The sequence below is a fragment of the Cibotium barometz genome, chromosome 31 (genome assembly GCF_041138505.1).
Source record: "Cibotium barometz isolate CiBa-2024 chromosome 31, ASM4113850v1, whole genome shotgun sequence".
In the NCBI taxonomy this organism is placed as follows: Eukaryota; Viridiplantae; Streptophyta; class Polypodiopsida; order Cyatheales; family Cibotiaceae; genus Cibotium; species Cibotium barometz.
In genome coordinates this window covers 37,052,808-37,070,224 of record NC_141076.1, presented here as the reverse complement: position 1 = coordinate 37,070,224, position 17,417 = coordinate 37,052,808, and the positions used below count along the sequence as shown (strand labels likewise).

General features: G+C 41.6%; 1 protein-coding gene across 4 annotated transcripts; it reads right to left on the bottom strand.

Annotated features, from left to right (window-relative positions):
* Positions 1 to 4,743: 4,743 nt before the first annotated feature.
* LOC147620829 (uncharacterized) lies at positions 4,744 to 15,223 on the bottom strand. Of its 4 annotated transcripts, none has more exons than XM_086825099.1 (2): positions 15,086 to 15,223; positions 4,744 to 5,801 (listed from the first exon to the last, which is right to left on the bottom strand). In XM_086825099.1, the coding sequence occupies exon 2, from the start codon at positions 5,719 to 5,721 to the stop codon at positions 4,912 to 4,914; it is 810 nt and encodes a 269-aa protein (XP_086681225.1). In that variant the 5' UTR covers positions 5,722 to 5,801; positions 15,086 to 15,223; the 3' UTR covers positions 4,744 to 4,911. The 4 variants fall into 4 exon arrangements, with proteins under 4 accessions (XP_086681225.1, XP_086681228.1, XP_086681226.1 ...); XM_086825102.1 differs by having other exon boundaries at positions 4,744 to 5,787; positions 15,086 to 15,145; XM_086825100.1 differs by having other exon boundaries at positions 4,744 to 5,891; positions 15,086 to 15,102.
* Between the last annotated feature and the right edge of the window lie 2,194 nt (positions 15,224 to 17,417).

The following is a 17,417-nucleotide window of genomic DNA, read 5'->3' as shown; positions in this document are numbered from 1 at the left end:
CTGATTTTTGCCTCCCAAATTGCATCTAGCAATGTCGAGCTTGAATTGGTTCTAGAGGCAGAAGTAGCTCTTTTTGCGGCATCTTAAGAATGGTTTTTAGGTTGGTCATCAAGGCCTTTAGCACACATGGAGGTTCCCTTCTAGGGTCTATGATTAGCTCTGGTACAAGTTCTACAATACACTCTGGCGGGGGGTTAGTGGTTCATAATCAACCATTTGCTCAAGAATAGGCTCTAATTTAGCTTATACCTTCCTCATAAGCCCTTGGGCTTGTTTTATTCGGTTTCTCCAACATGGGATTGGGGTACTCCTTGAGTTCCTTTAGAATTTTTGTTGTAATCAATGGATTTCTTTTCTTTGGGAATAGCAAGTTTAAGTGGGAGATCGCTCGCTATCTCTGGAAGAGCTCTTGTTTAAGACACTTTTGACAATTATGATGTCATTGTCCTTGATCATATAGTACATTTTCATGTGCTTTTTGAGGTCTTCTTTTAGACCTCTGGTTCTAGTTCTCATCAACATTTTTAGGGGCTATGACAACCTTTGGGGCTTGCATCTCAGGTTCTTTTGCTGCTTACTTTGAAGTTGAAGCTTGAGATTTTTGCTTATTAGCAGCTTGGTGGATGTGCCCTTGACTGTTTTGCTACCCTCATCTTTTCTTGGAGCCTTGTGATGGCATTAAGGGGGACTGTATGAATGAGTCTTCTTTACACACTCGACAATTCAAGGCTCGTTGATGTGGTAATTGAAGGTTCTTCCACTCTGGGGGGTGATTGTCACTCTATTGGGATATATCTTATAAGCATGGTCAAATCTGCACTTTTAACATGTGCTTCATAAGGAATTACCTGTGTGTTTTGCACGGGGTTTGGAGTGCTTGGAGCAATCAGGGGATGTGGTGTATGATTTTTGTGAGGACACTCTGCAATACAGTGTGGATCTCCTTATACACCCAACAAGTTAATGCTTGTTAATGTGGTAATTGAAGCTTCTTCTACTAGGGCAGTTATCACTCTATTGGGATAATTCTTATATAAGCATGTTCGAAGCACTTGTAACATGTGCCATAAGAAATTTAATTTAATTTTGGCACGGGATTCGAAGTGCTTGGAGCACTCAATGGATTTGGTGCAGGGTCTTTGTGAGGACACTCTGCAATATGATGTGAGGATAGTCCATAATACGATGTGGGCCTTTACATTGAAAACATTGCATCGATGGCCTACATATCATATTGTTGAGGTCTCTTACTCTTTATTATGCCATGGCTTTGAATAGAGAGGCATAGTCTATGGTTGAAGCATGTTCAAGGATACCCATATGAGTCATATTGTTGCTGCTCGTATGGGGTCTTATTGTTTATTATCTTTCCTTGAATGTTGATGCGTAGCAATTGAGTAGCTGCCTAGAAAGCTCTAGTTTGCTTTGTGATTGGTCTCTAATTAGCCCTAATTGGACCCATCTTTTTAGGCATAAATTGGCTTATTAGAGTGCAATTTCAATGACAATAATTTGACAAAATGAAGCTATTTGGACCCATCTTTTTAGGCATAAATTGGAAAATTAGAGTGCAATTTCAATGATAGAAATTCGACAAAATGAATCTATCCTCGGCAATTGCACCACTGTTAAGATCATCTTCATCCTTGTTGCTCCAATGTTTATTGTGCAACTTGGCTGGTTCAATGGAGCTCAAGAATATTGAATAATGTATATAAATAGGAGGCAAGTTGGGATTATGTGGTTTTTTTAATCACTATTTGTAAATGTTATTTACTTGGTATCTAAGGATAACTATTTTTCAAAGAAGATATTCGACAAACAAAACAACCATGAAAGTTTTCTTTTTCCTGACTAGTCTTTGGCCCAAGATCCTCCTGTAGTTATCAATTTTCATTGCCCTTGTAGGGGATCTGCCCGTAGAGGCAATGGCGTCGAGGAAGACAACCATGAAAGTTTTTATCTTTATACATGGTTATTGTTAAAATTTAAAGCCCCTCAAAATGGAGTGATTCTAGTCTTTCATTTGTAATTTATTGAAAAGAATTTACCTTATTTTTGGGTTTTTCTTAGGAAATCTTTCACAAGGTAACTTAGGTGGTCACCTATTAGATTATAAATCTTACATACTCTTTCACTATCCCACAACCTAATTATTGAACATGAAATTGTCCTTGTATAACTTGCCAAAGCTAGTGCTGCACAAGGATAAAAAAGGGGGCTTATTTTGCACAATCACCACTCAAGTTTCTCACAATGTACCTAGTTACTTTTGCAACCGCTTTTGTATGTGTGATAATGGTGCTACACGAGGGAAGATAAATAAAGGTTATTTCTAACCTAGGGACTATTTGATGATCGGTCCTTTAAAAATAAATTGATTATTCAATGAGACTTGTTGCTCAAATTTTTAAAAATCACTTAAAATTTTTTAAAAGTTAAAACTACCAAAAATACATTACATTTTGGTACACATGGTAAAAAAATTCAAAGCTTCTCACAATACTCGTTGTTATAGAAGAAAAATATATGTCAACCTATGTGTATTATACTAAGGTATTAATCTCTTTCTTTAAAGCATGGTGCTATAATATTTATAACACAATACAACACACTGAATTGCAAAAAAAGGGGGACAGTAAACAATGTTACTGCTTGTAAACTTGGTTACAAACTAATGGCATCCACCCACCAAGTAAGAAGCTTTGATGGCGATGTAGATAGACTCTGGACAAAAGATGTTTTACTTAGAAGAGTGCTTAAACACAATGAACTCGATGATAATCTAAGGTAGCCAGGGTTAGCATGGACGTGGATTGGCCACAACCAATCCATGACTTGGTCCAAAATGACCAGTCGACCATATCATCTAACTAGGAACATATTAGACTATAACATATTTCCATTGGGATTTAGTTAAACTCCCACAGCTATCTGAGACCGTTCGGACCCTCAAACGAGCCCCACAACCCAAGAACAGTGTGTCCTTTTGGTTTGTTATCTGCATCACTCACTAATGCGATCACATAGCCCACACAAGCACACTTTCTACTTGACAAAGTGCCAAGCCTACATAAGCCATCTCCTAACCATTTGGCCACATTTACCCACCGTCCATTGTCTAAATTTGCAACTGTTAGGTTCTCGGGTGCTCACCACAATAGCTACTCCTCATACAAGTAGAGCACATCCCATCACCCGTAAACAACACAACACGTAGTTGGAGCATAGAGCAAATTCTTTTCCAACACTAAGGGATCAATGGAGTATGTAAGGCTCCATGCTTAAAGTTTCAAAGATTATACTAGAAATGATTTAAACACAATGAGATAAGCAATGAATCAAACATAAGCACAATCAAAAGCTTTCAGTAGTGCTCTTGTAAAACTTGTGGTTGCTTTATATGCACACTTAACATAAGTCTTGTAGAGGCTCATGTAGAGCTTGCGCGTAGAAGGTGTTGTCATTGGCATGCAACCCACAAAAAAGGATTCGATCTACCATAACTAGTAAAACTCTTGCAAATTCAGCGGTTGTTTTTTTATCGTTACACAGAGTCTTGCTACACATGTTAGAATTTGTGGTGATGGCATATTGTGTGTTTGAGAGAGGGAGAATAATATTCCTTGGTTTTGTGTTTTGTGGCTGGTTCATTGGACAAAGGTTTTGATGGTTGGTTCTCTGGTTTTGTGTTTGATGGCTGGTTCATTAGACAAAGGTTGATTTGTAGAAGGTAACTACAAAGATGTTAAAGGTGATATGTAGTCTTTATGGGTCACATGTTAAGTGCCAACCATGTTTTGTGTGCTAATCACATGGATTGTGCCAAGGAATGCAAAGCATGTGCACATTGAATGCTCATTTTGAGCTTCATAAATTGTAGTATTTAGGAACACATTTTTGAGGTAAATTATTGTTGATGTTATCTTGATTAGCGTGAGACTGTAGTATTTAAGCCACTAGGGTAAATTCAAATCCAGTACCTCCGCGATGAGAGGCATGCCAGGCGCTCTCATTGACTTATAGCCCAAGTGGCTCATTGTTATGCTTATGCTCATTTAAAGCTCTGTAAATTGTTGCATTTGAGCACTCATTTTGAAGCAATGTATTGTAGCAATTATCTTTATTAGTTTGCTACAGACCATGACTATTGGTGGCTAATTGAGCTCACAGAGAGCAACTCTTTGGAGGCATGGCTTCTGCAATGGATCTAAACTACTCCATAGTAGATGAGTCAAGTAGGCTCCAAAATACTCAGTAGTAAATGACTCAAGTAGGCTCCCTGTCATGTAGGTGATCATGAAGATACACAATCGAAGCCACTGTCACAAAGATAACCTCTCTCTCTCTCTCTCTCTCTCTCTCTCTCTCTCTCACACACACACACACACACACATCTCGAACAAATTGAGAATTTCACGAACCGACCTCTCACATAAAACCCCTCACAAAGAAACTCTCCCCCTAACCATACAATTGATTCTCTCTGTCTCTCTGTCTCTCTCTCTCTCTCTCTCTCTCTCATCCTAATGTTTACCAGTAACAAAGGAAGAAGCGACTCAAACATCACAAACTCTCACACGAAACTTACACAAAGAAGGTCAAACCCACAAATCCACTCGTGCCTAACACCCATGAAATGGACCTAGTACTTATGCTCTAAGAGCAACTTAATTTTCAGGCAGACTCAAGTGAATGAATCACTCTATTCACACTAGCAATGAATCAAACACAATGAAGTTAGTAAAAGGAAAAGCTTAATGTTGTAAAAGTTCCCAGAAGAGTTTCTATAACTCGGAAGTATTTCTGAAAATAAACTACAGAAATGTTTTAAATACTACACAAATTTCATGAAATATGGTTTCTATAGGTGCAATGAGGTTACTTAATTACAAGGGCAGATAGACAAAACTACTCAAGTTCAATATACAAGGTTTCAAGAACTATAGGCAATTCTTTATCAACTCCACAGGGCACAAAGGTCACTGGGATACTTGGCTGCTCCAATAAGCCCAAGTCTTTTATGACATCGCCGATGCCAATACGAAAGACAGTCTCTTGAAGTTCAAATTTCGGGTTTTTGACTCTTCTGGGCTCATGGAAATATGAACCAGCATATTCAATGGAGGTGACTGGTGTCTGCTCGTTGGCATCAGGTAAGTTGATGAAGACATGAAACGCAGATGCTTTGCGGCGGAGTAATTTGAGCTTTGCAGATAAAATCTCTTCCAGTTCATCATCTTCTGCTGATGACCGCCGCATAGAGCTCATGTTTGGCCTAACCAGTCTTGCCGTAAAAGGCAATCCTTGCAGCACCACTTCTTCCATTGGATCCCCCCCAGGGCCATCCAATGGATAGCTGCTTTGCTCATCAGCTCTTGCTGAACGGATCACTAACACAGGCTTTTTAAACATCACTGTTTCAAAGATTGCCAAAATTTGTACCAGTAGAGCTCGTCTTGTTAATGCTTCAAGCCCATGGTGTGTTGGTTTTTCGAAGTGTACCTTGGAGCCTGAAACATAGGGTCTCTTCGTGCTGCAAACCTTGTACTCGCTTGAGCGCTGAGATTGCATAGATAAACTTAAAACTGAAGCCATTGATTTTGTTCTTATCTCTGGCTTGATCAACTTGCAGCCATGAGATGCAAGGAGCATAATCCTGTCTCGATAGACATCCAAACCTACTTTTGTCTGCATGTGTGGCTGCATGTGTGTCGACATGAACTGTGAATTTCAATTAATGAGTCCCTTAACAGCTCTTGCAATTGGATAGCTGCAAGCTCAATCCTGTTGTGGCAAGCCTTCTCAGATAGAAAAAAGTGTCACAGACAACCTTGTCAGTAACAACGAACTTGTTGAAAATATGCATGGTTCGATTTAGGGAATTAAACCTGACATGAAAAATACGATGGACTTTTTTTACCAAAAGATTCAAACAAGCTCACCTTCAATGATTTAGAGACTTGCAGTGGCAGATCGGCTAGCTCTAAGATAGGCTGGATGGACCCACAGCTTGTCGGTATTGCATAAAAGGACCCACAGCTTGTCGGTATTGCATAAAAGGATTTATTCATAACGGCTTTGCCTAAATGACACAGCAGGCATGCTGTTGTGTAGGACTTTTTGTTTGTTAGATTGGTCATTACCTCTCAGTCGATCATTGTGCCCTTCCATGCATGGGTGTAGTCCAGCACGAGCGGGAGATTCATATTGTCTCCAGGATCACCTCATCTAGTCACCATAAATCCATTTTGTGTTTTTGGGATACTTTCAGTGCATGAACAAGATCTAGAGATGGGATTTTCCATGTTGGGAAATAGAAGTCACACCTCCAAGTCCTCTCTCTTGTTAGCAGAAAGGTACAATTGTTGGCACAAGGGCTCTATCATTGGCAATTATGTAAAATAAAAGAGAGGGAAGCCCTCCTGGAAAAGTCGTGTGTGTATGGAGAATCTGCTGTTGAAAGTGATATGCAAGCGCAGAGGAGGAAGAGAGCTCTTGTAGTAGAAGATAGCCATGGGATTCTCTATTTTTCCTTTGTGTACATGGCAGTATCGCCTTAATGACTAATGTGGGAAAGAGTGACTAAGAAAGAACTGGTTAGCAAGCATAGGCCACGAGCAATTGAAGCACGACGGACAGATGCCTAAATTTTGTAGCACTGGCTGCATGCACTCATAGTGACAGTGGTGAAGGTGCTTGGCTGTAAAGCTGGAGGTGTCGGCTTCAAAACCATCGGTGGGTTTTGGGTTTTGTATTGGAACTCTGTAGAACTGGCAGATAACAGTTAAAATGCGCTGTGCACAAAGTGATGGCAGAAACAACTTGGAATTGGCTTAACCCAAGGTCTTGGGGTCAATTCTCCTTTACACTGCTGCCATAGTTTATTTATGTAAAAGGATTTAGCGCCTTTTGTTTAAGATTTTGAGGCTCTTACAATGTAAGAATCACCTCTATGCATAACCTAGTGATGTTGTAGGCCCTTATAAAAGGTCGTGAATGGGACATGTTCTCTTGGACCATTTGCAAGCATGGAGAACGGGATATCTGGGTAGCTCACGAATAAGTTCAGCATTGTCATGATGTTTTTGAGGTCGTGATAACTGAAGGGAATCAGTGCCAAGAAGAAGATTATGATTCATAGGACTCTACACCACAAGGGTTTCACCTTCACAAAACACATCATGAAAGGAACCTTTCTATTCGTTCAAGAGCATGAAAACAGGGTTCTCATTAATAAGCTTAGCATTATCATGTTGTTTTAAGATGAGGAGTTTCATGATGAGTGAAGGGAACAGTGCCAAGTAGAAGACTTTGAATAATAGGACCACACAACGCAAGGGTTTCCTTCAAGAGTCGTCTTTTGTTAACAACAAATCACAGTAACAAAAAAGCGTGTTTGGTCAAAACAAAACCTCTGAAATGTTCCTAGGACAAAGGGAACAAGGACAACCTCAAAAAAAAACCGTTTCACCCCCCCAAAAAAAAAACATCATATGAGGTCACAGAGTATGCACTAAGATGAGGAGCACTACATGTTCAATTGCCTGACCTGCTAGGAGATCCAAGACAGATTCCATCTTCGCCTACTTCAGTTCACTCTCACAAGTTTGAAGTGATGCATGAGGATCAGAGATGCCTTTGCATGTTCCTGATGGAGATCAAATGCCATAGAGAGGCAGCACTTCAAGAGAGAGACTCATAGCAGACTCATCTCAGACTATTTCTTTGACATACAACCCCATACCTCAGAGGCCACCACTCAAACAAATAGCCCCTTCATCCCATGCATCCGGGGGGAGGTTACTAGTGAGAGGGCTCATTCTATACTGCCAGCAAGATGTTCCAAGCCCCGAGCATCACAATCCTCCACCCGCCAGATGCAGATCCAGGATGCTCTCAGACACCTTGGTGGACTCCCATTACAGAGGTCAGACATCCATTCAACCATCAGGTCTCTACTGGACGAGGATGGTATCACCGTCCACTGTTTTCTTTCCATGGCAATATTGTATCACCTTTTGATCTCATAGACCCTTTGAGTCTTTCATAGACGTTAATATTACTCTTTCTCTCATATAGACCCTTCAGGTTTTTTGTAGACGTTAATCTCTCTCTCTCTCTCTCATATGCCCAGTGTATTATGAGATACAAGGGAGGCTTCATTGCCTCTTCAGGTAGGGATTTGGGCCACTATCTTGGGTCATTGATTTCCCAGACCAACAATGCCTGGGACTCTACCTCATTGAGCTCCACTGCCACAGAGATCAGCTATGCAAAGAGGCATAGCGGCAGACCCCATATACCTCACAGTCCATCATGAGTTTCCTTCATCTGACCCACAATGGAGGCCCTCACCGATGCCCACTTGACCGAGATGCCCCTACTCAACAGACCAGGCAACGCACACTGAGACGCATGTGCCACAGGCCCCCTGGGCATCTCCCTAGACAAAGCAATCCAAGTGCAGCGAGTGAGCTAGACGCCCCGAGACCCACTAGTCCGAGGAGATGTTCCACCGAATAGCTTCAAATCCGAGAGATTCTCCAGAGATACAGGAGTGCCCCTCCACAGGAAGATGTGAAGATGTGGAGAGCCTCTATATAGTCATAGGTGTCAAGGACCCACGTTGATCCCCACATTGTATCATTGTAGCATTGTACAAGTGGCACTTATAGGCTGTTGTTTCTTTTCTCAGCCCTAGCTGGGTTTTTTTATCATGTTTTTTCCATGATTATGTCACTTCATGGACACATCGTAAAACTTTTGGTCTTGTAGACCCAGACTTTATTTTCTTCTCTCTCTCTCTCTCTCTCTCTCTCTCTCTCTCTCTCTCTCTCATTCTTTGACGAGATTTCATGGACACTATGTATACATCATTTTGGTCTCATAGACCCTTTGGATCTTTTAAAGATGTTAATATAACTCTCTCTCTCTCTCTCTCTCTCTCTCTCTCATAGACCCATTGGGTCTTTTGCAAGACATTAATATATATTCTTCTTCTTCTTCTCTCACGTGTCAGGCAGGCTTCAGGAAGAATGTCTCCACCCTAGATCATATCTTCACTCTAAGGGTCATCATAGAGAAGACAAGGTCACGGAAGCAACGTATATACAATTGCTTTGTGGATTTTTGCAAAGCTTTTGATTCCATCCCCCTATTAGGACGTTTGCAGGGGCTACAACTCCCACATGACATGATTTGGGGTGTGATGGGCCTACACGAGGCACTGACTAGCCAAGTTCGTGCACCAAGTACACTCTCTGTGGACACATGCAAAACTTTTGGTCTCATAGACCCTCAAGTCTTTTGCCTCAAAGTGGAGACAAGTAGAGCTGAGCACATCTTCAAAGCCGGGAAGCTCATACGAAGACCCAGAGACAAGAGACAGGATCTGCTGATTATGCCATGCAGATGTCACATGCACTCTACATTGTAGTGCATGGTGACAAGATGGCTCATCATCAATGCATCATTATACAGCAGTAGGACCCTTTAGGATATGATATTGTAGTATGCTGTGGCCCCATTGTAACCCCTAGTCCGGGAATGTCAGGCACAAGCTACGTAGGTCATTCCTCAACCTTTGAGTGTCAGTGTGATATGCAGCGGAAGTCTTTGTATTGGAAGATCCTGTCACACAAATGCTCACACCGTCTTCTGTATCCTGAGTTTCATGAGTTTAGCAATCCATTTCAATACTTCAAACTTTAAAGAGATGAGAGAGAGAGAGATATGAGAACTGTACACCAGATTGGGTCCCGAATTACCCACTGCCCCCTATCCCGATAACGAGATAGTATTTGCTTTATTTCTTTAGAGAGAATGACTGTGGACTGTAGATAAGCCAAACGCAAGATCTCGGAGGATCGGAGAGTGGCTGATCTGTACACTGCTGTAGAAACACCTCGATGACCTGATCTCGAGCCTATGCACTCTTCCCAAGGGCATGAGGAAGGGCTGCACACCTGAGGCTGAGAGAAGAAGAAGGTGGACTGTTCTACACTATGTTAGAATGCTGAAAACACTTATGAATGCTGTGTTACCTTCACCAGATGACTGCTGCATGTATGGATGATGCACAAAAGGCTGGATACTGATGCAAACTGCAGATTCAGGGCTGGAAACTGCTGTAGACTGAGTCTTCAGGGCTAGAAACTGCTGTGGACAGAAACGCAGGCCTGTAGGGGTGCTGAGGGACTGAAACGCAGCAGTTTTGGGCTGCTGGACAGAAACTGCAGGGTACTGAGGCTGCTGGACAGAAACGCAAAGGTCTTCTGCTGCTGGACAGAAAAACGCAGGTCTGCTGGCGTTGAACTGGGCTGGATTGTGTGCTGAATCTGGGCCTGAATTGATGCTGAATCAGGGCTGAATGGATGCTGAAGGCAGGCGCCTAGGGCTGACTGAAGCTAGGGTTTCTCAAGGGGCTGGAGAAGCAAGCTTATGAGCTCCAAGGGCTGGATTAGTCTAGGCTGAAAGCAAGGGTGCTCCTAGGGCTGAGGAGGAGAGGTCTTAGCACAAAGAAGACTGAATGAGAAAACAAGCTCTATGCAAGCCTATTTATACTAACTGGAGGTTGGTCATTTAATAAAGTTTATATTTATAAATGCCCAATAATGCAAATAATGCTAAATAAATACTAATAAATATGGAAAAAATACCAGATAAATCCCAGTAAATTCCCTAAGGCTTCGGGGATGTTCTAAATGATGCACAGGCATATGAATGCATATTATGCAGGATGCAGAGTGCTTTCTGATGCAAACCCTAAGGCTTCTACTGACTCTACATGCATGAATGATTCTCTCCAAGTGGGTTAAGGGACTTGACTGACTGACTGACCCACTAAGGCTGAGGAATGACCTACGTAGCTCGTGCCTGACTTATCCTGGACTGAGGATGTACAATGGGGTCACGGCGTACGACAATTATCATCCTATTGGGTTCTAAAACTGTACAACTGCTGCACTTCTGATGATGAGCCATCTTGTCACCATGCACTGAGTGCAGAGTGCATGTGACAGTCAGTCAGTCAGTCAAGTCCCTTAACCCACTGGAAGAGAATCATTCATGCATGTAGAAGTCAATGGAAGCTTTAGGGTTTGCATTACTTCATGGTCTGCATTTGCATAGAATTCATTTCATGTGCATGTGAACCATTGCAAAAGCCTTAGAACTTTATTCCACCACTATTCAGCATTATTAGCATATTATTCATCATATAACACTTTACCAAGTCGTGTAGCATTTAATGCACAGTTGGCCAGCTCTGTAGCCAGCTAACCAACCACCCACTTCATATAAATAGCAATCATTTTGCATCATCTCAGCATTCAGCCATCATCGTTCTCTACTCTGCTGAATCCTTTATGCTTCAATCAGAGCAAAAAACGCATCATCATCATCATCAGCCCAAGGAAGAAGCGATGTCTTGTGTTTGGCTTATCTACAATCCCAAGTCAGTCATTATCTTCAAAGTAATAAAGCAAATCCTCTTAGAAATAGGAGGGGACCCTTCAATGGATAATTTGGGACCAATAAGGCATACAAAACTCTCTCTCTCTCTCTCTCTGTCTCTCTCTCATCTATTAAAGTGTGAAGTGATAAAGTGGATTGCTAAAGACTCACGAAACTTAGGATAAAGAAGGCAGTATGAGACTTTGTGTGACAGGATTCTACATCTACGCATAATTCTGCTGCAGGTTAACAACAAAGGTTGAGACGGAGGAGCATTACATATGTCGTTGCCCAATATACTATGAGATCCGTGGAAGGCTTCACTTTTTGTTTCATGAGGGATTTGGTCCACTCTCCAGAATCATTGACTTACCAAACTAGCGTTGCCTAGGCCTCTTCCTCCTTAAGCTTCGTAGACACAAGGACACTTTCTTGAGAGAGCTTCGTCCCCAACCACCCCGCCCCCTCCCTCGCCAACCAACCATGGTGATGCAAAATCGTATTTGTGTGGTGAAGGATCTTTCCCCATAACATTATGGAAGAGTGTCATGCTCCTCCTTATGCAGGTCATAGAAGGATACTAGCTACTGCATTAGCCTTGAGCGGTAATTCGTTTGGCCATATATGCGCAATTATATTGAGGCATATGTTAGGGAATGTCTGGTATGCCAAAAGGCCAAGTTTGACAGGCATAAAACACCAGGTTTATTACAGCCATTACCTATTCCCCATGAACCATGGAAGACTTCATTATGGATTTGCCTAAATCTGTTCATGAAAATGATGTTATTTGGACAATGATTGACAGGTTCAGCAAACAAGTACATTCAGTCTCGTGAGGAAGACCATCAAACCAAAGCATATGGCTAAATTATTTGTGGCATAAAATTTTCAAACATCATGGCATGCCCATGGGGGGCAGAGATCCCAAGACCACAAGTCTCTTTTGGAGGGCGTTGTTTGTTAACATGGATACAAAGCTGAATTTTTTTTCAGCTTATTATTTGTAGACCAAGCTGAATTTTTTTTCAGCTTATTATTTGTAGACCAATGGACAGAGTGAAATAGCAATTCAGCAATGCTTGATTTGCTTAAATGTTATGTATCGAAACAAAAATTAGATTGGAAGAAGTACTTGCCACTAGTTGAGTTTGCATACAACAACACAAAGCATTCTTCCACAAGTAAAGCGCCTTTTGAGATCATTTATAGGAAGGTGGTGCTGTCGTTATCTTGAGCCAAAAACGTTTTTGTTTTCGGTAGCCCTTGAAGATGTCACCCATGGCGCCACCTGTTAGTCCCAAAACAAACCAGGGTGCTCGATCCAATGGACAAAACACAGGCTGTTACGTACCTAGTATTAAACTTTAGGATTAGTGGTCTAATCCAACAAGGTTAGAGAAGCCTTGGCATTAGAGGAAGTAGGTTGATACATGTGGCTAAGGCTCATGGTTAATAATACCAAGTATACTAGCTATTTATGACCGAACAGTTATTTATAACAACAATAGCCACTATATAAGTCAGACTTGGCTTATTATTGTTCACATAGAGTTATTCACTTTGTGGTCTGTGATGGACCAAGATTACCGTCGGGAACATGATTAGATTCGACGGATCATAGATAGTCATGCCGAAGGCCTTAGTAGGCAAGCGTTGGTGGTATACCAATGTTGAATGGCACCTCTAGCTCGGGGGTGGTTCGAAGCGCAGAACCTACGGTTGGGAGGTGAACTAGCCCTCTTAGGGGGTTTGTACTAATCACTCGTGTTTTGCGTTTAGGAGATCCCGTGGAGTTGTAACACAAGCAGTAAACCCAAACATTGTCCAGCCACTAATACAAGTTAGACAAATAAGGATAGAAGTTCAAACATGCACATGAATGCATCAAAGTATTGGAAGAATCACCCATCTCCTATACTTGAATATCCAAAATGATATACAGATGCCAGAGTTCCTTCTAGGCATGCCATGTACAAAAATAGATCGCGGCACTAGGGGTAGCTAGTCCCTGTATACATGCCAAAAGTACATTTTCCTTGGGCTCATATCAGAGTTCTTCAAACATGCACATGAATGCATCAAAGTATTGGAAGAATCACCCATCTCCTATACTTGAATATCCAAAATGATATACAGATGCCAGAGTTCCTTCTAGGCATGCCATGTACAAAAATAGATCGCGGCACTAGGGGTAGCTAGTCCCTGTATACATGCCAAAAGTACATTTTCCTTGGGCTCATATCAGAGTTCTTCTTGGGGATTCATCCATTCACATGCACAAAACACTTGTCATGTTGTGGCCTCCAAGTGAGAGTTCCTCCTCACAAGATCCATAAACATGCATAGAATTAAGAGTAGAAGCGCATAAAATTAGGGATTGGCAACATCCTCCTTGGCTTCTAAGCAGTTGTCCGTAGCTGAAAAGCTTCAAGATAGGCCTTCAAAAGATGTAGATAATCCTGAAAATATGCCTCATCCATCCACTTAGCATCCATAGCTGAATAGTTTTTGAATTTCACAAGATACCGATGGACTAGCTTGCCTCTAGCAACTTTTCGTTCTTTGTGACAAACTATCTCCTCTAGTTGTAGTATCTCCTCCAATTCATCCACCTGTGGGGGATCCTCCAAAACATAGGAGGCAGCTCTACATACAGCCTCAACAAGCTAGGATGAAAAGCATTATGTGTCTTCCAATGATTGGGTAAAATCGAAAAGCCCTTTTGCAACATCCGAAAGGGTCCATATAACTTGTTGGAAAGTTTTCCATACCGTCCTTTTTTCAAACTTTAGCAAAACGCAATCACCCTCCTTGAAGTCCACATGCCTTCTATGCTTATATGTTGCCTTTTTATGCTTGGCTTGTGACTTTTCAATGACTGTCCACACTTGTGCAAACGCAATATCCGAATCCTTAACATACTCATCCGCTGTTGCAAAGATCTCATCTTTGGTTTACAAGCTTCTGGAGCTGTTTAGGGCTGTCTAGGGCTGTTTTCAGCACTTCCAGGACTGTTTTCAGCCCATGCAAGGCAGAACACTTGTGAACAGGGCTGGTCGACTTGTTTCCAGGGTGCCTACAGGCCAGAGCAGGTACAGGCTATTTCAGGTGAATCTGTCGCGAGACTTTACAGGCTTGGACTTGCGGCCTTGAGCTTGTATGATCCTGTGGCAAGTCAACCGTGAGGTTCACGGGGAGGGGGAGGTGAGGTTCACGAGGAGGGGGAGGGGGTTTGGCCCATCTTCCTGCCCCTAGTGTGGTGTTCTGTGCAAGATCTCTCTCTTTCTTCTCTTTTACTCTTGGCTGAATTATGTAGTGGTTTATGCATAATCATGGTTTACAATTGTATCTCACTGCCCTTCATTTACACCTTGGATCATTATCTTCACTCTACAGGCCATTATAGAGGAGACGAGGTCACGGGAAGCAACATGTATACTGTTGCTTTGTGGATTTTTGCAAAGCTTTTGATTCCGTCCCCCAATCCATGTCTGCTGATGCATTCATCCTCTCAAAATCTCGAGATGTGTGCATGCTTTATGCTTTTCAATTTGCAAGTTCCAAGTCAAAGAGACTGTGTGAGAGTTCGCACAAAGCCAGTAAATGTGTTGCACATAACACGTACCTGTTGGGCTCGAGAAACGTTTTGAGCTCGTATGGACGTATGAGTTTCTTCTCTTCTCTGTTACGAAAGCCTAAAGAAAGGATACTAATACGGTCCCAAAAAAAAGCAGGGCACCACGTTTTTACACGTGGCAACAGCTTTTGCATTTAAAAAGCATGAAAGACGATCATTATACAAACATCGGGCGCTTGTTCTATGGCGGTTGATGGGGGTGGCTTGTAACCTAGGGGGGGGGGGGGGGGGGGGGGGGGGGGGGGGCGATTGCCGGCCGTTGAGAGGAAAAGCGAGGTTCGAGGTTCAATCCTCGACTGGGCACCTGATAGTTACCTTGCCCTCGCTTTGTAGAGGATATGAGGGATCCTCACGGAGTACTAGTAGTTGCCAAATTTTATTATTATTATTTTTTTAAAGCACTAGTCCTCAACCCACACGTTGCTGCAGTATGTAAAAGGGAGGCGAAGTGGACCTTGCAATGAAGCGTCAGCCAACAATGAATTGCTCCACGTTCCAGGATTTCTCTTTTCTCTCCTCTCCTTGTCCCAAAGTTGTTCATGGTTAAATATGTAATAGATAGATAGACGTTATATTAGTTTTTTCTTTTCTTCTTTTTCCCTTTTTTAAAAAAGAAAAGCTGGAATTATATATTAAAAAAGAATGAAAGTATGTACAAAAAGCTTTTTGGTATGAAGAAGCTTAACTTCGTTTCAAAGTTACTAAGGTTACATCTAAGATCATCACACTCAAACTTCTTTGCCAGTGGTGTGGTAAGGTAACAAATGTACTCCGCTAACTCTTCATCATGTTGATCCAGCACAGCAATGTCTTCATTCTTTGCAGTAATTTATCGATTCCTTAATCTCTTCCGTGCGCCTTTCGAGGGCGTTTTCAACATCCCATGCATTCACAAACATTTGGTTTTCTTGGGATAAAATTGTGAAAGTAAAGCAATCTCAACGCTGCCAGATCCGTGGTGATGATTAGTAGCTTTCCTCCCCAAAACAAAGGAATGCCCAGAGATGTGTTCGATGGAGCAAAAACCAAAAAAGAAAGGAAAAAAAGAGAGAACACTTTTACACACAAAGAGGCAGATCATTAAAAAAGAAAAGTAAGAGAAGTAAAAACTCAACATAGTGCACAACATCATAGAGCTCTTTGAGCTCTCAGCAACTTGGCTGCCAGCATTGAAGCATGAAGATGAAGAAGATACAAGGTTTTGAGTTTTTTTTTTAAGGGAGCTCACTTAATTAAAACCTAGGGTTTCCTTTATCCATTCCCACCATGCCCATCCATATTTTGTTCAGCCCTTACCTCTTCACACATATTTGGACCTTAGGGAGATTTACATACATTTAGATTTGTTTGGGCTTGTTTACATGATGTTGTGCATTGTGGACACGATTTATGCATTTATGGGCTTGTTTACGTGCATTACGCACTATTTCAGTTTATTCACATGCCTTGAGCTTCCTTGGTGATTTTTCACGCATGCGAGGTGTGTCACACGTGTTGATGCATTATTTGGGCTTGTTCAAACACGGTGTACATTTTGTGCACTGTTAGTCTTGATTCACGCACACTTTGGATTTACTAACATTTGTTCACACTATTCGTGCTTTTATAGGATTGTTTACGCACATTAGCACATTGTGGGCTTGTTTCACACACTTGGGGATTTTCTACCCTTTGTTCACATACTTTGTCCTTATCGAGTGTGTTCACATGCACTATGGTTATTTAATATTACCCTTCTCCTACTCACCATGGTTCTCTCTTTCTTCTGCAACGACATTATTTTGTGACTCTTGAGGATTGGGAGACACGTGTGATGTTAGATTTTTAGTGGGGATTCTTCATACGCAGTACCATGGGCTACCCGACATGATTGGATTATATATCTGTTTTGTTGACTTTGTGCATACATTTGACTTCAACCATCGAATCCTTCATCATCTATTTCACATGATCAGGAGATAGTCCATTCATGCCATATATGGAGGATGGAGTTGCAAAGTTTCGTGTCTAGATATGTTTGTCATCTATGGGATGAGAGAGATTGGCACATTTGACAATCCCTTGATTGTTGATCATTGAGATATTTCTTAGAGGTAGATGGGTCAGTTTTTCTTAGTTGGGATGATTCCTATGGTCCTTTATTCGAGTGTCCTACATTCTTGAGTAGTCGTGAGATTATATTACTAAGGATGTATTCCACATCAATATTAGCACTGATGATGATGATGATGATGATGTATCTCATATACGTACACATGATGATGTATTGCATACACACATATGATGATGTTGATACACGTGCATACACACATATACATAC